Here is a 24,916-nt window from a genome sequence, read left to right as displayed (position 1 = left end):
GATGGTGTCAGTAGAGCAGAGAATGGTATCAGTAGAGCAATGGCTATGTCAGTAGGGCAGAGGTTGGTGTCAATAGGAAAGTGGACGAGTCAGCAGGGCAGAGGGTGGTGTCAGTAGGACAGTGGATGTGTCAGTAGGACAGTGGATCTGTCAGTAGTACATTGGATGTGTCAGTAGGGCAGAGGTTGGTGTCAGTAGGACAGTGGATATGTCAGTAGGACAGTGGATCTGTCAGTAGTACAGTGGATGTGTCAGTAGGGCAGAGGTTGGTGTCAGTAGGACAGTGGATCTGTCAGTCAGTAGAGCAGTGGATGGTGTCAGTAGGGCAGAGGGTGGTGTCAGTAGCAAAGTGGATGTGTCAGTAGGACAGAGGGTGGTGTCAGTAGCAAAGTGGATGTGTCAGTAGGGCAGAGGGTGGTGTCAGTAGGAAAGTGGATGAATCAACAGGACAGAGGGTGGTGTCAGTAGGGAAGTGGATGAGTCGGTAAGGCAGAGGGTGGTGTCAGTAGCAAAGTGGATGTGTCAGTAGGACAGAGGGTGGTGTCAGTAGCAAAGTGGATGTCTCAGTAGGACAGAGGGTGGTGTCAGTAGGAAAGTGGATGTTTCAATAGGACAGAGGGTGGTATCAGTAGGGCAGTGGATGGTGTCAGTAGTTTTTTATTGTTAATATTTTAATTTTAATTTTTTTTATATTTTTGACAATATTATTTTTTTATTATTCTTTTACAATTTTTTTTAGGAGCCCCATTGGGGGGCTTTAGTGCAATATTAGGGGTCTAAACAGACCCCTGATGTCTCACTTTAAGACAGACAGAGATTCCACAGTCACTTTCTCTGCACCCTTAGCTGCACTGGACAGTGAATGAATAGGAAATGTGCTGAGCGGGCTCCTGTTTATTCACAAATGGAAGCATAGTAAGTCTAGTTTACTATGATTCAGTTATGAATGGACACAATCACTCACTGTGTTCATTCAGAAAAGGAAGGGGTCAGTAAAACATTTTTACCGGCCCCTTCCCTGCTCTCCATCCTGAAACATCCCATTGTGCCTGCAGCAGCAGCTGGTGGGAGAGGAGAGGAGGAAAGACTGAGTGAACACTGGATGCACGAGTAGCAGAGAGGATCTGCACTACATTGTGTGATTATGGGGTGCCCAGACATATCTGGCACACCCCATTCGCACGCCTATGGTAGCACTGATTTGAAATGAATATAATCATCTGCCATCAGCATGTTTTAGTGCATTTGTCAACTCGCTTCCTTGATTTTTCTTTCTTCCTTTCTTCTTTCCTAACAGATATTTAGAGTTACATACAACAAAAATTACATGACAATGGGTCAGTTACTTTTCACATTGTGCATTTTACTTTTTCTCAGTTTAGGAGATTTTATATGTAATTGCACACATTGTTCCTTTTTAGAAGCCAATGTCTGACATTTAGGTATGGAAAGTACAGGCCGGAAACTTTTGATGAAGGCCTAAGGTCGAAACACGTCAGTATTTTTGGATGATGTTATTGCTGTAATGCTCAAATAAATATTTTCTATGGAGAAGCTTTCGAGTTGCCGGCCTGTACTTTCTATGGTTCTTTTATGAGCTTAAAGCGGAGGTCCACCCTAAAGTGGACCTTCCGCTCATCGGAACCCTCCCCCCCTCCGGTGCCACAATCGGCACCTTTCAGGGGGGAGGGGGGTGCAGTTACCTGGATAATCCAGGTAACTGCACCCACTTCCGGGATAGCTCTCTGCGGAAAGGGGTGTAACTTACTCCCCTTTCCGCAAGTGCCCACCCCTTCCCGCAAGTGCCCCGCTGCCTGCTGGGAAACACACAGATCCCAGAGGCAGCGGGGAGCGTCCTTATTGCGCAGCGCGATTCGTGCATGCACAGTAGGGAACCGGGAAATGAAGCCGAAAGGCTCCATTTCCTGATTCCCATACCCAAGATGGCGGCGGCAGGACCCGACAGGCGACCTAGAGATCGGCTTCGGGTGCCGACATCGCGGGCGCGCTGGACAGGTAAGTGTCACTATTTTAAAAGTCAGCAGCTGCAGTATTTGTAGCTGCTGGCTTTTAAAAAAAAAAAAAAAACGCGGAGTCCCGGTGGACTCCCGCTTTAATTAGCCAGAGCACCGACTACTCTACACACCAACTATACTATATAGCAATTGAGCTGGGGTTTTTTTCTCTTGACATTTAGGTATACTTTGTAGTAATGTAGACATTACTTACTTCTTTTTCAGCTTGTCCAGATGGTTTCTATGGACCTGACTGTAAGATGAAGTGTCTTTGTGCCAGAGGAGCCTGTGATAGGTTCAAAGGTTGCCTTTGTCCCCAGGGATGGCGTGGGCTTCGTTGTGAAAATGAAGGTAAAGCAAGGTAACACTGTATTGTTATATATTGGTGGCTGCAGGACACACACAGATATAATATGTTCCTATTGTGCTTTTGTGCAGCCTCAGCTCAATCTCTACAGCAAACTGACATTTTCAGGAAATTATCTGACAGTGCATAGTTTATAAAGTGAGTTTGCTGTTCCATGGACTATTGCTATCAATGGCCTATGTTTATATGAGAGAGTCAGCATCACATATGGTAACGTTTCTTATTTAGATGGAACCACAACTGTTATTAGGTAGCAGTGAAATCCAGCGTTTCTGGTAGATATTTCAGCAAAGTCTTGAATTTGTGACTTTCACAGTCACTGTACATACTGACAATTTTTTGTAATTTGTAATTTTAGTAATTTAGTGATCTTTTAGTAAAGAGGCTCCCAAAAGATCTATTCACAGATGTCCTGCTGCAGTACATCATCTTTATCACACTACCTATAAGAAGAGAAAAATGGATGCTGCTTTTGCTGACATCTGGGAATATTAGATTCCACTCTGTCTTTGCCTTCAATAATGTGTGAGTTACGGACTGGGAATTGTCAAATCTAATAGTGAGGTCAGAACTGTTGAGTTCTGATATGTGTATATTGCCATGGCAGTTGAATAATAGGATATTGAGTTGTTGGAGACTTTGATGTAGTGATGTTCCAATATGCTGAATTGCAGCTTATTATTTTATACCAGGGGTATAGACTTAAATTTCGTGAAGGTCTGGTCAATACAAATCTAATTCCATGAAACTCCTCTTTCACTAGACTGGTGTCTGCTAGAGACCACCTTATTCAATATACATTTTTGCACAGAATTTATTTAACCCCTGCTAGATTGGCTAAAATATTTCTCGCCCAATTACCTAGTTGTTGGTGATGTAATGCAGATTTTATTCATATATTCTGGGATTGTACGGCAATACAACAATTTTGGCTCAATGTAGTACAATGTATAAATTCTGTCACAATGTTAAACATAATTCCTTCTGTGGAAATTTGCCTGCTGGGATTGGTTTACCCCTTGGCCCCTACAAAGGTCACCCAAACTCTCCTAACCTTATTGCTCTATTACGCTTGAAAAAGCATTATCCTTTCTTGGAAAAAATCTCATGCTCTTATCATCACGGCTTGCAAAGCTCTAATAAATAAAGCCCTACCTCTTTATAAGGCTACATATGGCAGTAGAGGGGTTCCGGCAAAATTTGACAAAGTGTGGGGAGGGTGGGTGAATGATGCATCTACTGGATCTGAGTAAGAACTGTATCTCTTTGTTATCAACACTATGTATTGCTTTATGTTACGATGTGATGGGGTTCAGTATCAGATAGTTCCATCTGTGAAGGACTGATTATATTTTTGGATACCGTAGTCAGTTACATATGATATTATTATGGCAAAATACTCATTCTATTTTTTTTTTTTTAATCTTTATTTAAGGTATGCGGAATGATCAATAAGGCATGGTTTTACATACAGTAACTGGTGACATCTAGAGATAGACATTAAACCCAACATTTCAAAAAGGCAACGGGTAACAGCGACAAAACCAATAAAGTTCCTTAACAGCCATGTGAAGAAAATGATCAACTGTAGGTTATTGCCTCTATTTCAAATAAAGCCTACTTTCAAACAGGACTGTGACGGGAACCTCTAATTGTAAAAGACCCATCATTTTATGGGTCATACACATACCTATAAGATATAGTGTGAGAGAAGTGTGACCCTAACTAGCAGGAACCTAGCTAAAGAGAGGTATGAAACAACACTTATATGTTGTAAACTGTTTCTGTCACGTCTACCTTCCCTGGTATTGTAAGGGTACCCCTACCAATCACTGCATACCGATTAAGTTTTTCAGAGTAATATAAAAAGAAATAGAAAAATAAAAAGGATGACACCAAGGTGTCAGGGAAAGATTGAGATAAGGAGGTGTGTGGAGAAGGGGAGAGAGAGAGGGAATTAATAGGACGGGGCGGTAGGGAGTTTCGACAGGGTCAACGACTCCAGACATCTGATTTACATGTAGAAACGTACTCAAGTGTATGTCTCATATTTGTTCGAGAACCATAACAAATCCCAGTGTATCCAACGTGCATTGTGTTCCTCCTCCCTTTCGCCAAGGACTGCCATCAGGTGTTCCATCCGTTGTATATCGTTCAACCTGGCAAACCACTGTGACACCAAAGGTGGGGACTGTTGCTTCCACATGCTGGGGAAGCAGGCCCTTGCTTTAAAATGTGTTTCAGTAAAGATTTGTGATATCTCCTATAGGACATAGGGGTCAGGTTTAGGAGTACAGCTGCCGGGTTTTCATGAAGGGAGAAATCAGTAAGCTTGTATACGATCTTCAGGACCTGGCTCCAGAAAGGGGCCAGCAGTGGACACTCCCAGAAGATGTGGAGTGACTTGCCAGTTTAGGTACTGCATTTCCAGGACAACGCACTATGTCCTGGAAATATTGACGCCAGCACCGATGGGGTCCTGTACCAGCGTGTCAGGATCTTGAAAGTAATCTCTTGATATTTACTGCACAGGGAAGACCAGTGCCCAAATAGAAGGATACAAGTCTTTTGATCCTCCGTGAACGAGACGTTGAGGTCTCTCTCCCACTTCTTCAGATACGGGGGATCATGTTGCGATGTGGCTGTCAGTAGTATATTATAAGAACAGGCTAGAGATTTCTGTATGGGCTCTTTTCCTAGGCATAGGTCTTCAAACGGCGTGGGTTGTCTACGAAAGCAGCCATGATCCGGGAGGGATTGAAGAAAGTGAGATAGTTTTAAGATCTTCCATTTACCCAAAATGGAGGAATTAGGGGTGGGATACAAGCTTTGGAGGTTAGTCCATGCAGAGGATCCGAGAAATGAAGAGGCTCTGACCAGTCTCTTCTCGGCCCGGAGCCCTGACGGTGGTACCCGGTATGAAGTCCAGGTGCCCCATAATAGGCGTTAACGGTGAGGGAAAACTGGCCGTCTCTGCTATGCTAAAGTATGTGTAGACCTCGTGTAAAGTGGGTTCAATTAATGAGTGTAGAGAAGAAAAACTGATCCCACTTCACATCACAGCCCACCTTTACATCATGGTGCCCTTTACATGAGCGTCCTCAGGCCCCTTTTCACATCACAGCCCACCTCCCCCTTTTACATCAAAGCCCCCTCTATTTACATTGCAGACCTCCTGTCATATCAGTGTCCTCAGCCCTCCTTACAGTACTGAGCAAAAGTTTTAGGCATGTGTGAAGAAATAACCAAGAAGGTGAAAAAATAAAAAAAAATGAAACTACGTCACAAAAAACACCTTGTAGCGCTAGATAACTCCTAAATAATAATAATACAATTAATCCACATGAAAAATATACAAACATTTACATGTGCATAATAAACTTCCAATAAAGATAAATTGAAAAGTACTGTGATCAAATATCAGATAAATTGCTAAAAGCAATCACATGTGCATATTAGTGTTTTACTACCAATACAGAAAATAGTGATCAAAGTCCCAAAAAAAAAGGAATATGAAAAAAGAAAAAACCCAAATCAGTTCAAAGACTCCTTTTCAGATGAAAAAAGCACATATAGCAGAGTGTCCATATAACGAAAAGCCTCCACCGCACCCTTGATGTTCGTGCCCCCCCTCGTTTGGAACACTCACCAGCTGTATTGCTCAGCACTCTCGTGTCGAGCCAAAGGAGCTTTTAATGAATGAGGATGATCCACCTTTTGTCCAGCAAACACTTGCAGTATACTTCTCAGCAAAGGATAACGAGCTATCATCTCAAATATACCTCGGGGAGACAAAGAGACTTCCCATAGTGCAAAATTGCAAAACTGCTTTTAATCTCAATAAAAATCAATTAAAATCACACTCACATGGACCAACTTAAAAACAAGCGAACAGAAATTTCACTTCCTCACAGGCATCGGTGAGCACACTGGATGCTGGCTAGGTTAATATCATAGGCACTGTCCATATAAATGGTAGCTGTGTGGTACCTGACAGCAGACAACCAAATTTGAAAGTAGTGCCAAAACGTAACGTTCAGTCCTTTCGCTCGTGTGTCCTCCTCCCTCCGCCTTAACTCAGCTTCTTACTAATATGGACAGTGCCTATGATATTAACCTAGCCAGCATCCAGTGTGCTCACCGATGCCTGTGAGGAAGTGAAATTTCTGTTCGAAGTGCTTGTTTTTAAGTTGGTCCATGTGAGTGTGATTTTAATTGATTTTTATTGAGATTAAAAGCAGTTTTGCAATTTTGCACTATGGGAAGTCTCTTTGTCTCCCCGAGGTATATTTGAGATGATAGCTCGTTATCCTTTGCTGAGAAGTATACTGCAAGTGTTTGCTGGAGAAACGTTGATCATCCTCATTCATTAAAAGCTCCTTTGGCTCGACACGAGAGTGCTGAGCAATACAGCTGGTGAGTGTTCCAAACGAGGGGGGGCACGAACATCAAGGGTGCGGTGGAGGCTTTTCGTTATATGGACACTCTGCTATATGTGCTTTTTTCATCTGAAAAGGAGTCTTTGAACTGATTTGGGTTTTTTTCTTTTTTCATATTCCTTTTTTTTTGGGACTTTGATCACTATTTTCTGTATTGGTAGTAAAACACTAATATGCACATGTGATTGCTTTTAGCAATTTATCTGATATTTGATCACAGTACTTTTCAATTTATCTTTATTGGAAGTTTATTATGCACATGTAAATGTTTGTATATTTTTCATGTGGATTAATTGTATTATTATTATTTAGGAGTTATCTAGCGCTACAAGGTGTTTTTTGTGACGTAGTTTCATTTTTTTTTTTTCTTTTTTCACCTTCTTGGTTATATATTAAGCGTTGAAGTGGCAGCTATTAGGAGATGAGTTTGAGCGCTGTGGTGATACACTTGAGGGGAGGTCTTTTATGGTGTATCTAGATTTTTATGTGTGAAGAAATGCTGTATAAAAAGAATGCTTTCACAAATTTATATTTTAATTGTTTATTTTTTATTAATTTACAAAATGCAAAAAGAGCGAACAGAAGAAAAATCGAAATCATTATTTGGTGTGACTTCCCTTTGGCTTCAAACCAGCATCAATTTTTACACTTGCACACTTTGTAGACTTGCACAAAGACAGAGATTTTGTAGCACTGATTTTGTAGGACTCTAAAGTCAGGTGTGTGATTAACCAATTATACCAAGCAGCCGCAAATGATCATCAATTTTCATATGTAAGTTGAAACACAGTTATTAATTGAAACAGAAAAGCTGTATGAGAAGGTTAAACTGGGCGAGGAACAGCCAAACTCTGCTAATAAGGTGAGTTTGTGTCCCAGGTCATACACCATGACAAGACTGAGTACAGCAACAAGACACAAAATAGTTATACTGCATCAGCAAGGTCTCACCCAGGCACAGATTTCGAAGCAGACTGAGGTTTCAAGATGTGCTGTTCAAGCTCTTTTGTAGAAGCACAAAAAACGGGCAATGTTGAGGACCATAGACTCAGTGGTCGGCCAAGGAATCTTATTGCAGCACATGAAATACACATCATGCTTACTTACCCTTGACATCAGAAGATGTCAAACAGTGCCATAATCTGTCTAGGATTACATGGAGAAACACAAGGACTTGAGGCAGCCAACATCTGCAGACGATCTGTGGGAACAAGATGTCTGGAACAACCTACCTTTTGAATTCCTTCAAAAACTGTGTACAAGTGTACCTAGAAGAACAGATGCTTCAATTTGGATTTCTCTTTTGTTCGTTTACTTTACATTTTGTTAATTGATAAAAATAAACTATTAACACCCAAACCACTGGCCTGTGTAAATACAATCCTAAATAGGAAAACAAACATAATTTTAATTTTTTAAAAACAATGTCTTTGATACTAAACATATGGGACACACTTTTCAGTTTGATAATGTTCACTCACAACACCCAATATAAACATCAAAAAAGTGGTGTGAATGGTGTTAGACTTGCTTGTATATATAGCATAAAGCATAGGTTCTCAGGCCATGGGAACGTGCTATATAAAGTGCTAATATACTGTACATAATGTGAACGTAACTACAGTGCATGGCTCTTAGGAAAAGCATACTATGTGGGAATGTTAAAAGTAATGGCAGGGTGGAAAAACAGGAAAAACAATTAGATCAAAAGCAAAATCTTGATAAAGTCTAAACAAAAACGTAAATGCCAAATAACATGTTTAAACTTTTATGCAAGAACACCATATAGATCAATGGCGATTTACAAAGTACAGTCCTTGAAAGTAATCTTTCAGATTAAAATCTACTCAAACCAAAAAACAAAAATGTTAAATTTTTTAGTTTACTGCACCTTAGATGTATTTGCCACATTCATTTTCACTTTTCAGGCTAAGAATATATTTGGCAAGTACAGAAAATAACTGTTAATCTTTCTAGAAATACAATATCTCTCTAATTTCCTGTAAACATAAATGAAAGCAAAAACAACCTTATTTTTATTATGTAAACTATAGTCTTATCAATCCACTATGAGATGGAAATGAACAAAGGCAGACATTGAAGTCCAGCCTAGGTTACAGTCATGGCTGTTCCATAGATACAGTGGACACAAAAGCATAGACATGAAGGGACAGGAAGTGTTTTATTTGTAGAATCATCAGGTGACAACAAAGCAAAAATGCCTGAAAAAATAAAGAATTAGGCAGCTACCTCATCTAAGGACTGGTAAGCTGCAATATATTACATGTTTGTTTATAGGTTTTAATACACGTTAAACTTTTCAGGAGGAAGAGCAATGTAAAGATGAATGGATAGTATGAGTTACTGCATGTTGCAAATCATCATTAGTCTTGGTACATTCGTATTATAAGTCTGTTGTTTATTGTGTAAATGGTTCTTTATCTTTTGGAAAAAGTATCAGAAGCTTATAGCAATAAGTAATATAATATAGTAGTGCAACAGAGTGGCCATTTACCAGATTGGCTCAGCAGCCTGCTCAGATGCGGACACAGGTCCATTTTATATCCATTTGCAACAATTCACCACTTTCCTGGACATGCTAAGGTAGTATAAATCCCCTCCTTTTGGCAGCTTAGAGAAGCCACACCTGATGAGGCAAAGGTAGCTAGACAAGCGATCTGCAGCTGGGTGAGAGGCTCTCCACTGTCAGAACCGGCATGTGGGCAGCCAGGCCAGAGCCTACTAGCACACAGCTTCTTTGGAAGATCCAGACACCATGGGAAGTATAAATAGACAAAAAGTACAGCGCTGGGTAATAAACTAATAATGCAAGTGATTATGAATAAAAACCATCATTATACAAGGGTGTATTCTAAATAATCAAGTGATCAAAAAAACATCATACTAGTCCATATGTGTTAATATGATCAATCCATGAGCAAGACAAACAGAAAAACAGTTCATGGGTGAAATAATCCAACAAAGAAGTGGTCACAAATGAAATCCAAATAATACGTTTCCACCACTAGTGCAGCCTGTCACCTAGGAATAAGCAATGGAGGCTTACCAAAAAGCCAGCGACCACCCTTGTTCTGGGGGGGTCACATAAGGCTTAGTAGAACAGCAGGGTTGCTGTTAGGATACCACCAACTGTCCTCACAGGTAACTGGTCAGCATCTGTGGAAAGTGGTTTCAAAGGCACTTCTGTCAGGAGACGATCACTGCGCATCAATGGACGTTTCCTTCCACCAGTGGGATGTGGTCATCCAATGGATTTCCTCAAAAAATTATGAGAAGAAAAAAAGACTCCAATAGTGCAGAGATACCTTTGACTAATTTATTCAAAAAGGGTACCAACAGGTTCACAATACATAAAAACTTTCCTTGCAAGGATAAAAGATAAAAAGGCTCTGCTAATCTCCAAAAAAAGCGATTCGCGCACGCGCACTCAGTGGGGTACACAAGGAGGGGCGGTTCATTAGTGCATCATCAGTTTGGATAATATAAATACAAATTGTAAGGTATTCAGCTCTGCTACTTCATCTTATGCCGTGTACACACAATAGTTTTTTTCCATCAGAATAAACTCTGGCTTTTTTCTGATGGAGTTCAGACGAAACGGACTTACGTACACACGATCACACCAAAGTTCGATCATTTAGAACACGGTGATGTACAACAGGTACAACGGGACTAGAAAAAGGACGTTAAATAGCCAGTAGCCAATAGTTGTCCTTGCGTCGTTTTTGGGACGTCGGAATAGAGACGAACAGTTTTCCCCATAGGAATTGATTCCGTCTGAAAGATTTAAAACATGTTCTATTTCTAGGTCTGTCAGAAATTTCAAAAGAAAAAGTCCGCTGAAGCCCACACACGATCTGAATATCCGATGGAATGATGCAGCATTAGAATCTTATTCATTCTTCCCTAACACCAGTTGTCTCACTCAGCAACAAAATCCAGCTGAAATAGCAAGACATCACAAAGATGAGCATATCTTGGCCAATCTAATAAACATAGTTCTGATAAATAAAAAAAGGATTGGGTGATCACACTAACCAGCAACACTTGTTGTATATTAATAGTTGGACTTGCTGGTAAATTATAATGGCTTGGAAGACTGGGACAGAACTGAGCATTCAACACAATCACAACAATATGTTCACAGAACAGTTAATATGTATTATAATTTACAGAAGTAAGCATTCCAATTACAAGTCATCTCCAAACAAAATTATTGGATCAGCTATCTGTCTCTCTGAGAGACTCTAAAGTTGGGGGTATTTTTTCCCATTGCCAAAAGATGGATCAGTAGTCTATTTATTAACCTCCCTAGCGGTATTCCCAAGTCTGGCTCGGGTTGGGATTTTAGTATCATTTTAGTATCATAAGCGGTAACCCCTCGGGATCGCATCGCTGGATACAGGGAGAGGTTACTTACCTTGTCCCCTGGATCCAGTGATGTCCTCCGCTCGATTCACACAGTGCCCGAGTGCCGCCGAGCTCCGTTCCCTGCGACGTTACGGCGCACGGGAGCGTAGATTGGCGCCAAATTCAAAAAAGTTAAAACACACAAAACACACACAGTACTGTAATCTTACAGATTACAGTACTGTATAAAAAAAATACTCACCCCCTTTGTCCCTAGTGATCTGTCCAGTGCCCTGCATACACTTTTATATTATCAATACTGTTTTTTCTGCCTGGAATTTGGAGATTGTCCATAGCAACCAAAAAGTGTTCCTTTATGTCAAAAGTGATTTTAGACCAACTAGAAAACAGCGATAATAAATTATAATCACTTGCAGAATTGAGCAATATCGATTTGTGGGGAAATTCGTCATCAAACACTAAATCTAATGACAGTGACAATTCTGCAAATGAGCAAATTTCAGTGTTTTTGGATTTGATTACATTATTGAATAATTTTTATTATTATATATTATATTATAAACTTTATCATACCCGGGATGTCTGCTAGACTCTTGTTTGAACAGATTTAAAAGAGTTATTCCTAAGAATTGCAGGACTACAATATAAAACGCCAAATTTCCATGCAAAATAATTGTACCGCTTTCACGCCTAAAACCAGAACTAATCATACCACCAGGGAGGTTAAACATTATGGAGTTTAACAATTATTTTGCTGGGCACATCCAAGCACTGAAGTCTCTGAGAGAAACATGATACCAACATTATACCAACCTTTTAAATTCCTTTGCCAGCAATGACACATTAGTAAAATTTTCCTTTTTTAGTCTACATATAAGAAAATACAGAAGAAAAGCAAAGCATGTTTCAGTTTTAAATGTTTGCCAAAGCCTTCAGGTATAGATCATGTCCTTTTAATGGACAAACAAATGCTTTTATTTTAATTATATAATTGTTACATGTCATATCGACAAATTGTTTCTTTCCTGCAGGTCCGCCGCACATTCCACCACAGATACAAGAAATGGAAACATCATTAGAGTTAAACTCCGGGATAGATTTTAAGCCTACTTGCAGAGTTAGTGGTAACCCAGCACCATCTGCTAAAGATTTTCATCTTTTTAAAGAAGATGGCACTGTCTTTGAGGTAGGATATTCTCACTACTATTAAAAAAACAGCTGCATTAGCTAACACAAGATAGATCCAGTCTTTTTTTTTTTCTTTAAATCATCCTAATAGTAATGTGGTAGTTCAGAATATATCAGCAATCAATTACTGTTTCATCTATACATACTGTAATTAGTATGAATCACTACAATAAACTAGTATACGTGAAATAGCATCTCACTGGACATTGCGGGTGCAGCCAGTGCAAAGTGTTGCTGCAATATCCAGTGAGATGCTATTTCACGTATACTAGTCTTTAGTATACAACATCGTAGCGCACAGTTGCTTTCCATAGATTTCTATGGGCTGACTCCAAAGGGCAGGAAGGCTGGGGTGGGGGGGGGGGTCTCATGGAAGTCAAGGGGAGGTTTTTGTACACTGTATTCCTTTTGTATGGGCAGGTATTAATGCTAACGTTGAACCTGAGGCAGACATAAAAGTTACAAATTATTGCAACTCTGTAATTAATCGATACATCATTCATTTAAAGTCAGCAGTGTAAATGTTTGAATTTTGATTTAGTTTAAACCTCTTGCAATCCAGTATAACAGCGGAGCTCAGACTGAGGGGGAGAGAAATAGCATAAGGGGCAAGATGAAGAAAGCAGCGTGACAGACAGAGGAGGAGAGAGCAAAGTAAAAGCGGGATGAGTGAATTAGTCTCCTGCTTCTCCTTTCACTTTAAAGCTGCAATAACTGTTGGGATGCCAGGGTTACTGATACTTGCCACTGATCTTGCTTGTTACTAAAACACTTTTGGCAGATCTCATATCATATCATTTTATGTGAATAAAGGCCATAGCTATTGATAAATCTCTATAATACTTGTGGAAATTCTTCTTTAATAAAGGCCGTGTCAACGAATGAAAGTAATCAGCAGACAATTGCCCAGTTTTCAGTAGGAAAAATTCTACCTCGACACTCGGGGCTTTGGATCTACAGTGTAAAAACGGAAGCAGGGATGACTGACACGCAAGTATATATCTCAGTAAAAGGTAAGAAGGTACTAATATTGTTCTCTATGACAAGTAGAAGTATGTGACTATGAAAACAGTCAACCTGCTTACTCTTACATGCCTTTTTAGTTTTGTATTTTCCCATGACTGATGTATTGCTGATTTTTGGCTGCCAAGACCAAACCATACTTCCCGCCTTACCTATCTTTTGTAAATAAGACATGACCACCTGAAAATGTATTTTAAATGGCCATAGCAGCCTTTTTATTAACAAAACACAATTCAACAAATATATCTTTTATTATATTCCATGAAAGATAAACTTTACCTATTAATGTATGATACAGAGTCTCTTAATTCCAGGTATTTGGAGACAAGTATGGTCTACCAAATCAGCTGTATCAAGCCGTGAGTTCCTTACCAAAGCCCCCAGCCACAATTACACCGTCTCAGGGACAGTCATTTACCACATTACCACCCCATTCAGCCCCAATACCAATATCGCTATACAGATGTCACATCTACGGGAAGGTACCCATACCAAAGATGGGCCCAACCCATCATTCTCCACAGACAATTTTGACCATGCCCACCTTCAAAAGCCTGAAACCCTTGCCACTGACGGCCAAATGTGACACTTCACACTTGGGCGGCCCGACGCAGATGAAAAGCCCTCTGAATGCCCTCCTGAAAACTCAGGAACCACATATCTATGCCAATGGCGTTCAGGTGAACCCCACCCCCCCCTCAAATAGATCCAGTTAAGCACTTCCGCCAGGCCACCATTAATAACAAAAAATGTTGCCACCATTAATAGCAAAAAATGTTGCCACTTCCTTGTTCACTTTTATCCGAGCCTTATTGAGCTTATCCACGGAGCAGGCCAGGCGCCAGGTGGATTTGGCCACAATGTCTGACCAAACCAAAATGGTGTCTGGGAAAAATTATCTCAAGTGCAGCAAATCAAGTGTAGTGTCAAGGATCAATTCCCGTGCTACCTGGAGCTCAAGATCGTTACCCCCCAACATGCAAAAGCAGTATGTCCAGGGACCAATCCAATCTGGCATACCGATGGACTTCCGGCAACACCCGGGACCACAGCATGCCTGGGACACCGATCCACCTCGCACTGGCTGTACTCCATGGAAACCCCAACTGCCTGCCCTTTGGTCTGTCTGCAGCCCTCTTGGCACCCCAAAAAACTTAGGTGTGACCCAGTATCCACACCATACATTCTCTGCCTGAAAAACATAAAATTGTACGTATCACGAGTAACACATAACAACGATAACGTGAAGCAGACAAAGACAAAGATTCAACCAGAACAACAGCAGACAAACAGAACAACATACAAACTTATAAAAGATGAGGAGGATCATGTAAACTGAAGCGCTGGGATTCCCACCACCCAATGCGCTGCAAAACCCGAGCACCCATTCCCCATCTAGAAGCCTCCGTGGCAGCCCCAATCCTGAAAGAATGGAGCGAAGTCCGTAGGAGTAAACCCCACAGAAATAAGCACTTCCTAAAAACTGAGATAAACTAAAACCACGACAATGCCGAACCGTCGGTATGTGTCAGAAAAAGCCTAGGCCCCTTTATCCTGAGCTTTCAACCAATAGATCACGGCAGTGACTGGAGAAGAAGAGGAATGGGGCACCCATCCAAGCTTAACATTAGACCCTCTGCCCATTTGATCAGTCTTTGACCTCCGAATAAACAAAGAAACCCTGTCACCATGAACTGTGAAGTCTGAAGCCCCCAAACCTCCCCCGACACAGGTAGAAAGACTGACCAGTTCATTGACTCGGAGGGCCCCGAAAAAGGCCAGATCAAAGCGGTCCTAAAAAGAACCGCTTCGAAAGAAGAAGAGCAAACCTTAGGCAAATGCTCCAAGAGTACTTCCATCATTTCGACATAAACAGGACAACAAGAATCTGGAACAGGCCTACCCTTCCTGTAACCCCCGCAAAGCTTATTTAACCAAAAAAGATTTTGTGACCTCTGCCAACCCCGAAAGCTGAAACAGAAATGCCAGGCCTGTCATTTTGTGATTCAACACGGAAATAGAGACTCCTTCCTCAAAGATCTTGCCAATGAAACATTCACCCTGCCCTCCCCTAAAAGCACCCACCCACTGAACTTACCAAATTGTGCTATTCCCGCCAGACACGGTCGTATGCTGTCCATATGGAAGGACAAACCGACTGCCGAATCAAACCCGCTACAGTGGCAAGGCTATGTTACAGAAATGACTGGGGCATGGAATTCCAAGCTGCTCCACCTCTGGGGCAAACTGATGGAATTTTTCCCACTGCAGGCGAGAAAGGGCATCAGCCACTGTATTAGTCACCCCCGGCACATGGACAGCATACACAAAAGAATTTAAACTCAGACAGTGTAGAACTAAACACAAAAACCGCACAACAGGTGGAGAAGAAACTGTAATGGTATTATTGGCATTCACTACCCTCAGGTTATTGCAGTGAAACCAGACATGCTTGTTCTGGAATTCCTGGCCCCATATTTCGACAGCCAACACTATGGGAAACAATTGAAATAGCACAAGGTTGCGAATGAAGTCAGAATTACTCCATGCCTCCGGGCATCGACCCGCGCTCCACTGGCCCCTAAAATAGGCCACATAGCCCACTGAACCTGCAGCATCCGCATAGAGGTCCAAATCAAAGTTTGACACCGCCACCTCCGTCCACAAGGACCACCTATTGTACTTGTCAAGGAACATCTCCCAGACGAGCAAATCATCTCAATGTTTCTTGTTTAGCCTCACAAAATGGTGGGGAGTTTGCCCAAGCAGTGGCCGCCGACAGCCGCTGGCAAAAGACTCGACCCATAGGCATGATGCGGCATGCGAAATTGAGCTTGCCCAGAAGAGACTGCTAAAACATAATTTCTTCTTTTTGCAATGACGTGCACCGATAACTGACCCCCGAAGATCTTCCAGCTTATCCACGGGTAGCCGACAATCCATCCAAATATACGTATCAATGATGACACCCAAAAATGTCAGTTCCTCAATTGGGCCTTCCGTTTTTCCAGTGCCAAAGGCACCCCAAAAACCTTAACACATCCTGGACTGTGGCCAACAAAATCTGGCAAGTCCGAGCCCCAAGGGGGATCGATAACCAAAAAATTGTCCAAATAATGAAGAATGGACTGCAAACCAGACAAATCCCATATCACCCATTCAAGAAAGGAACTGAACGTTTTTAAAAAGGAACATGAAATGACACAACTCATTGGCAAACAATGATCAACAAAATATTGATCCTGCCACAAGAAACCCAACAGGAAATTCTGTGGGTGGATGGGCAGCAATCGGAAGGCCGCCTCGTCAGTTTTGGCCAGCAGCGAGCCCTTGCCAAACTTGCGCACCCAGGCAATGGCATAGGACACCGCACACAGGTTGAGATCAATTGCATCATTGACCGGACCGCCTGAAGGGTGGGATAGATGGTGGATAAGGCAAAATTTATTGTGTTCCTTCTTGGGGACCACCCGGAGAGGAGAAACCACCAAGTCGGCTAGCGGCAGGAAAGAAAATGGGCCAGCCATTCTTCCCAAGGACACTTCCTTAGCCAGTTTCACAGAAACCACCTCAAAATGCAGTTGCGCAGAGTGCAAGTTAGCCACTACCGGAGCGATACTAGATATTGTACAGGGGATTTGAAAACCAACTGTGTAGTGGCCCTGTCAGAATACCTACATAGAAAGGGCGACAGTTTTTGCTATTAAAGTTCATGTGCGTGTAAAGGCGTGTGTCTCAATACTTTTGACAATATCGTGTACTTTAAGTGTTCCGCTCAAGTGTTGGAATGAGGGTAAAAGTTACAGGCTGGAGATAACAGACATTTTGAGTGACTGAGTAATGTTTAAACATTTTTATTGCTGAAACCCCCATGTCAAGAGATAACTACTAAAACAAAAAGTCTAAAGTTTGCTTTCCAAATTCTACTTTAAAATGAGAAAAGTATTATCTAAAAATCTGCATAAAAATAAAAAGAGATCTATATAATAATATAAAATAAAAATAAACAACTGAACATGATTAAATTGTGTTTTGACAGTTTTTTTTTCTTTACAAAAATTATTAGAATTTTTTTTCATATATTGCAAAATTCCTGATTTAATATCACATGCAAGTGATTGTCTCCAAATACTTTTACATTTTGCATTTCTGTTCTGCGCACCATATATATATATATATATATATATATATATATATATTTATTTGTCATCCTTGTGTTATTCTGTTCAGTTGCTCCCTATCCACAGTACGGACCGAAGCTAAACAAAAGTGGACCTAACTATCTTAATATCTATGTTAACATTGAACCTCATGGAGGAGATGCTCCAATAGCCAGAGCTACTGTACTATACAAACCGTCTAAGAAACCTACACGATGGAATATCTTAGTTGGTAAGAAAAACTAAACTTGATTATTATTCGCATTGCAATGAAACAGGATTTTTGAACTTTTGCTGCAGAAAGCTTGTAGCTCTCAGTAATCTGTGTTAGTTAGCACCCTCATAGTTCCTTCACACTTCCACCAGGTAACTGAAAGCCTGTACAGAGGTTTGGGCACAAAGCTGTAAGGCGATGGTGTCTGCTGGAGCCTGATATTGCACTGGCAATTTACTGATCACGGGTGCAATGCTTTGCAGGCCCCAAAAGTATGTGCATATATTATTTTTCCTCAAAGGTGAACATAACCTTTAAATAACATTCTAGAGATTCACCTCGTGTAATACAGCTTGCGTTACACAACACAACACTTGGACATTTGGTCATATACTACATCTTCATGAACAGATGTATGAAGTCTTATGAAAATTTAGAGAGCTTCCAATATGATGTTCACCACTTGAGTCCCAGATACTATGTAAATGGAAGAGGGACAGTGGCTATTTGTTCTACTGCCATTTTAAAACTGGAAAACCTTATTTGAATCGTTTGTTACACCATCTATAGAATAGATATGATATTCACACATTGATATGCCATATGTATACATTGTTTCATCTCTATGGAAAGTAAAAAGGACTTTTGTAGGTTGGTGACTTTATTATTTAACAGGGTATTTTATCCCCTTCCCGCAGAGTGTACGCATATATATGGCCTCTGCTATAGGGGGTTATACCAGGATGATGCCCACAGCTGCAGGCATTATCCCGATACTGTTTTTTAGAGTGGCGGTCGGCTTTCCAGGGATAACAAACAATGTGGCTAAAAGCCCCCCCCTCCCGCCACCTTCTGCCGCTCTTACCGGGCCTCCCGTCCTACCGGCAGGCATGATCCTTGATCCGCCACTTCCGGCGGCTAGAGACAGACTGGCACGAAGCTGGAAATGGCTCTGTTCCAGTCTTCTCTCTGTAAACAAGGAAGTGATGTCACAATGTCACTTCCAGTGTACTCAGTTGCCAATGGCGCGTTTAAAAAAAATATTCAGTATTCAGAATTGCCGTTTTCGGCGATCTGAATACTTTGAAGTGCAAAGGAGGGATTGGAGGTCTTTTAGACCCCCGATCCCTTCATAAAGAGTACCGGTCACCACCTATTACTGTCACAAGGGATGTTTACATCAGCAATAAAAGTGATAAAAAAATTTTTTTTTTTAAAACACAATGTAAAAAATAAATAGCGCCCCCGTCCCCGCGAGCCTGCGCAGCAAAGAAAACGCATATGGAAGTCACGCCCGCATATGTAAGGTATTGTCGTGATCGTCAGAGCGAGAGCAATAATTCTAGCACTAAACCTCCTCTGTAACTCTATCCTGGAGATTTTTAGGTACCGTATTTTGTCGCCATTCCACGAGAGTGTTTTAAAGCGTGACATGTTTGGTATCTATTTACTCGGCGTAACGTCATCTTTCACATTATACAAAAAAAATTGGGCTAACTTTACTGATTCCTTTTTTTTAAATTCATGAAAGAGTCCTTTTCCCCAAAAAGTTGCGTTTAAAAGACCGCTGCACAAATACCGTGTGATATAAAATATTGCAACAATCGCCATTTTATTCTCTAGATTCTCTGCTAAAAAAAATATACATAATGTTTGGGGGTTCTAAGTAATTTTCTAGAAAAAAATACAGATTTTAACTTGTAAACACCAAATGTCAGAAATAGGCTTAGTCATGAAAGGGTTAAATAGATAACCTTTGTGAAATAAAATAAATGTGTCTAGCAATGGGAGACAATTTTTATGTTATATACACATGAAGTTAGTTTGTTGAGTCTACAAGACAGGTTATAGGAGGTGGAATAGGCTAGATGTACACAATAACACTGCGCAATAGTCAACAACAGAAAAAAGCTGAGAATAGAAAGTTGAACAAAAGGCTGCTAACACGCTAAAACTGGGATCTTTTTAGCTCAGAGAACGTCACAAATGTAAAATGTAAGCGCCAGGCATATGTAAATATAACTTTTGAAATTAGCAGAACGTAAAAAATAAGAAAAAACACTACTGTGTACGTGTACCTATAACGGATAAATACAACGTGACCCCAAATATGGGGATATCCCAACATATATGAAAAACAAAATGGTGAATATATAAACATTAAAATCTATATATCAATAGGACTAAAACGTGTGAATATATATTCTAATAACAAAAAAAAATCCCACTATTACTGTGACATAACCCCGAAAAAGGGGGTAACAAAAAAATGTGCAGTAAATATCAACATGAGTATATAAAAAGAAAAAAAACGACATTAAAGTTCATAGATTAATGAAGCAAAAACGTGCAAAGTGCAAGTCCCAATAAACTTCGGTGTCCACAAGCGTCCCACTTTACTGTGACCAAAGGAAATTTCACCAAGTGTGGCTCCCACCACCTTAAGGGGCAAAGGCTTACCAGATGGACATGACCCGAATAGACGTATGCCTAAGGGGTCAGTAATAGCTTGTAATCCCAGCTACTGCAACTTTAGATTCAGCATTCCACCGTAGGGGGAGTCCAAACACAAATGGTTTCATTCAGTGTGGCAAGCTGTGTGTAATCACCGTTTTTGTATATATAGACAGCTCCGGCAACAGTTCAGGCATGAAAGTAAAAAGGTAGAGCCGACATAGCGTAATAACGTTTTTCAAACATTTTGCTTTAATAAAAGTAAAATATCAAACTCACATTTCCATTATGGTCAATAAGCATGTCAGAGGAAAAAATAGGCAGTGGCGGAGTACTCCGGACGCGTTTCGACCTACAGGTCATCATCTGGGGTGGGCTCCAACCACTGTCACACTGCCTTATATAGATACTACACAGTAAAACAATTAAAATCCCCCCTGTGTCTCAGACATACCTACTTCCGGTGCGGACAAAATGGGGGACCGGCGTGCGTTCCACGCCTCGGTCCGAATGCGTTCCACCCATATAGTCTATAATGATAACATGGGACGCGTATCTTAAGTAATGAATGCCAAGTTCCGGTGGCGGCAAGATGGCGGACCGGCGTGCGTTCCACAACTCGGTCCGAATGCGTTTCACCAATAAAGTCTATAGTAATAACATGGGACTCGTATTATAAAAGATAAATATCCTCTTCCTGGTTCGGGCAAGATGGCGGCCCGGCGTGCGCTCCACGCCTCAATGTCAATGCATACCACCCATATAGTTCTATGACAAAAAGAAATGCTTCCTGATATAGGAACAAATTTGGCATATATAGTGGTGACATGGGGCGTGGACCACGGACGACACCGCAGCCAACAAGGCGGGCCGTCAGGGCACACAGAGAACGTGCAAAATCTGCACGCTACACCACCCAATGTTGCCACAACAACAACCCGGAACCGGAAGTGCACCCATGCTAGTTGTTCCCAATGATACAAACGGAAGTAAACAAACCTAGCTTCCGGTGCGGTCTGAAAGGGAGAACAAGGCATAAGCCTGCCCTAGCTATGTTTAGTCCACACTGGCAAATAGAGGATGGATACACTAGCGACACCTAGTGTCTAAAAACTAGAATAACTGCAGGACAGTGCAGACAATGCCCGAAGCCCTGATACCATGACGGGAATTATACAATGAGTATTATTAAAATATTTTTTAAGGAAAGATTCCTAAACAAGACATAAAAAAGAAAGAAATAGGTTAAAAAATAAATATAAAACCAAGTAAAAAGAAAAAAGAAAAATATAATGAAAAAACTGGATCCTTAATTATGGGAAAAGCCCCCATTATTACATTATGTCTATTATACTCTTCTAAAAAAAAGAAGAAATAATGATATTATCCTCTTAGCAATGGAGGTTTGTATCCACATGTAAACAGAACAAAGTAATGACATGAATACCCACAGAAAAAATTATTGTCTCTGAGTCGACTCGTAAAGGTAGACTAGGAAGGCCAGACAGTCCACCTCTAGGAGTTGTCAATAAACGCATTAATGTCCCACTCCACATTCATACCGAATGGGGAGTGGGACTGGAGTTCATAGATCCAATAGGTCTCCAACCTAGAGACCCCTCGTTTGAGGGCCCCCCCTCGCCACGGTGGAGTGTACCTATCTATCGCGATAATATGGGTGCCCCGTGGATCGTTATTATGACATTCCCTATAGTGTCTTGGTACCGTATGTTTGGACACCTTGCTCTTAATAAGGGAAATGTGTTCACCTACTCTGGTGGAGAATGATCTTGTAGTACGACCCATGTACTGTTTCCTACATGGACAGGTTATTAGGTATACTATATATCTTGTTTTGCAAGTGCAAAAAGCTTTGATGGAATATTTTCTCCCTGTCACAGTAGATGTAAAGTCCAAAATCTTCCGTTGTGTTAATGCATTGTGCCGACAAATGTCGGCACAATGCATTAACGCAACGGAAGATTTTGGACTTTACATCTACTGTGACAGGGAGAAAATATTCCATCAAAGCTTTTTGCACTTGCAAAACAAGATATATAGTATACCTAATAACCTGTCCATGTGGGAAACAGTACGTGGGTCGTACTACAAGATCATTCTCGACCAGAGTAGGTGAACACATTTCCCTTATTAAGAGCAAGGTGTCCAAACATACGGTACCAAGACACTATAGGGAATGTCATAATAATGATCCACGGGGCACCCAGTTTGTCTCGATAGATAGGTACACTCCACCGTGGCGAGGGGGGGCCCTCAAACGAGGGGTCTCTAGGTTGGAGACCTATTGGATCTACGAACTCCAGTCCCACTCCCCATTCGGTATGAATGTGGAGTGGGACATTAATGCGTTTATTGACGACTCCTAGAGGTGGACTGTCTGGCCTTCCTAGTCTAACTTTACGAGTCGACTCAGAGACAATAATTTTTTCTGTGGGTATTCATGTCATTACTTTGTTCTGTTTACATGTGGATACAAACCTCCATTGCTAAGAGGATAATATCATTATTTCTTCTTTTTTTTAGAAGAGTATAATAGACATAATGTAATAATGGGGGCTTTTCCCATAATTAAGGATCCAGTTTTTTCATTATATTTTTCTTTTTTCTTTTTACTTGGTTTTATATTTATTTTTTAACCTATTTCTTTCTTTTTTTATGTCTTGTTTAGGAATCTTTCCTTAAAAAATATTTTAATAATACTCATTGTATAATTCCCGTCATGGTATCAGGGCTTCGGGCATTGTCTGCATTGTCCTGCAGTTATTCTAGTTTTTAGACACTAGGTGTCGCTAGTGTATCCATCCTCTAGTTGCCAGTGTGGACTGAACATGGCTAGGGCAGGCTTATGCCTTGTTCTCCCTTTCAGACCGCACCGGAAGCTAGGTTTGTTTACTTCCGGTTGTATCATTGGGAACAACTAGCATGGGTGCACTTCCGGGTTGTTGTTGTGGCAACATTGGGTGGTGTAGCGTGCAGATTTTGCACGTTCTCTGTGTGCCCTGACGGCCCGCCTTGTTGGCTGTAGTGTCGTCCGTGGTCCACGCCCCATGTCACCACTATATATGCCAAATTTGTTCCTATATCAGGAAGCATTTCTTTTTGTCATAGAACTATATGGGTGGTATGCATTGACATTGAGGCGTGGAGCGCACGCCGGGCCGCCATCTTGCCCGAACCAGGAAGAGGATATTTATCTTTTATAATACGAGTCCCATGTTATTACTATAGACTTTATTGGTGAAACGCATTCGGACCGAGTTGTGGAACGCACGCCGGTCCGCCATCTTGCCGGCACCGGAAGTTGGCATTCATTACTTAAGATACGCGTCCCATGTTATCATTATAGACTATATGGGTGGAACGCATTCAGACTGAGGCGTGGAACGCACGCCGGTCCGCCATCTTGCCCGCACCGGAAGTAGGTATGTCTGAGACACAGGGGGGATTTTAATTGTTTTACTGTGTAGTATCTATATAAGGCAGTGTGACAGTGGTTGGAGCCCACCCCAGATGATGACCTGTAGGTCGAAACGCGTCGGGAGGACTCCGCCACTGCCTATTTTTTCCTCTGACATGCTTATTGACCATAATGGAAATGTGAGTTTGATATTTTACTTTTATTAAAGCAAAATGTTTGAAAAACGTTATTACGCTATGTCGGCTCTACCTTTTTACTTTCATGCCTGAACTGTTGCCGGAGCTGTCTATATATACAAAAACGGTGATTACACACAGCTTGCCACACTGAATGAAACCATTTGTGTTTGGACTCCCCCTACGGTGGAATGCTAAATCTAAAGTTGCAGTAGCTGGGATTACAAGCTATTACTGACCCCTTAGGCCGCGTACACACGGGCGGATTGTCTGCCCAACTAAGTTCGTCAGACAATCCGACAGACAGTCCGTTCAACTTTTGAATGAACGGACTTGACCACACACGATGAACAGACAGTCCGCTGAAAGCTTGCGCGATGACGTATACAGCACGTGCGACGGGACTAGAAATACGACGTCCAATACACTGCAATGCAACCTTCGGCCGCGTAAATCCTTTCTGAGCATGCGCCATACTTAGTCCGTCCAACTTGCCTACACACGAGCGGACTGTCCGCTGAAACCAAGTTTGGACGGACAAAACCAAGTTTGGACGGACAAAATTACGGAAATTCCGAAAGACTAAGTCCGTCAGACTGTCCGCTGAAAAAGTCCGCTGAAGCCCACACACGAGCGGATTGTCCGCTGAAACACGGTTCAGCGGACTAAGTTGGGCAGACAATCCGCCCGTGTGTACGCGGCCTTAGGCATACGTCTATTCGGGTCATGTCCATCTGGTAAGCCTTTGCCCCTTAAGGTGGTGGGAGCCACACTTTGGCAAATTTCCTTTGGTCACAGTAAAGTGGGACGCTTGTGGACACCGAAGTTTATTGGGACTTGCACTTTGCACGTTTTTGCTTCATTAATCTATGAACTTTAATGTCGTTTTTTTTCTTTTTATATACTCATGTTGATATTTACTGCACATTTTTTTGTTACCCCCTTTTTCGGGGTTATGTCACATTTATAGGAGGTGGAATAGCATTACCAAAACATCTTGTATGAACATTATATGTGCCACATGATTATAGGTATTAGTGATTGAGGTA

General features: G+C 41.3%; 1 protein-coding gene across 2 annotated transcripts in view; it reads left to right on the top strand.

Annotated features, from left to right (window-relative positions):
• The window catches only part of TEK (TEK receptor tyrosine kinase), a 166,951-nt gene that overhangs the window by 112,608 nt on the left and 29,427 nt on the right, over window positions 1–24,916 (top strand). For both annotated transcript variants that reach the window (XM_077475145.1, XM_077475146.1), the window contains 4 exons: window positions 2,241–2,366; window positions 12,245–12,399; window positions 13,270–13,414; window positions 17,655–17,816. In XM_077475145.1, the coding sequence (XP_077331271.1) occupies window positions 2,241–2,366; window positions 12,245–12,399; window positions 13,270–13,414; window positions 17,655–17,816 (588 nt within the window). The remainder of the gene's footprint in view (window positions 1–2,240; window positions 2,367–12,244; window positions 12,400–13,269; window positions 13,415–17,654; window positions 17,817–24,916) is intronic.

Source organism: Lithobates pipiens, unplaced genomic scaffold (assembly GCF_037356315.1).
Source record: "Lithobates pipiens isolate NorthernLeopardFrog02 unplaced genomic scaffold, aLitPip1_a1.2 Scaffold_13, whole genome shotgun sequence".
NCBI lineage: Eukaryota > Metazoa > Chordata > Amphibia > Anura > Ranidae > Lithobates > Lithobates pipiens.
This window is presented reverse-complemented; position numbering and strand designations above follow the sequence as displayed.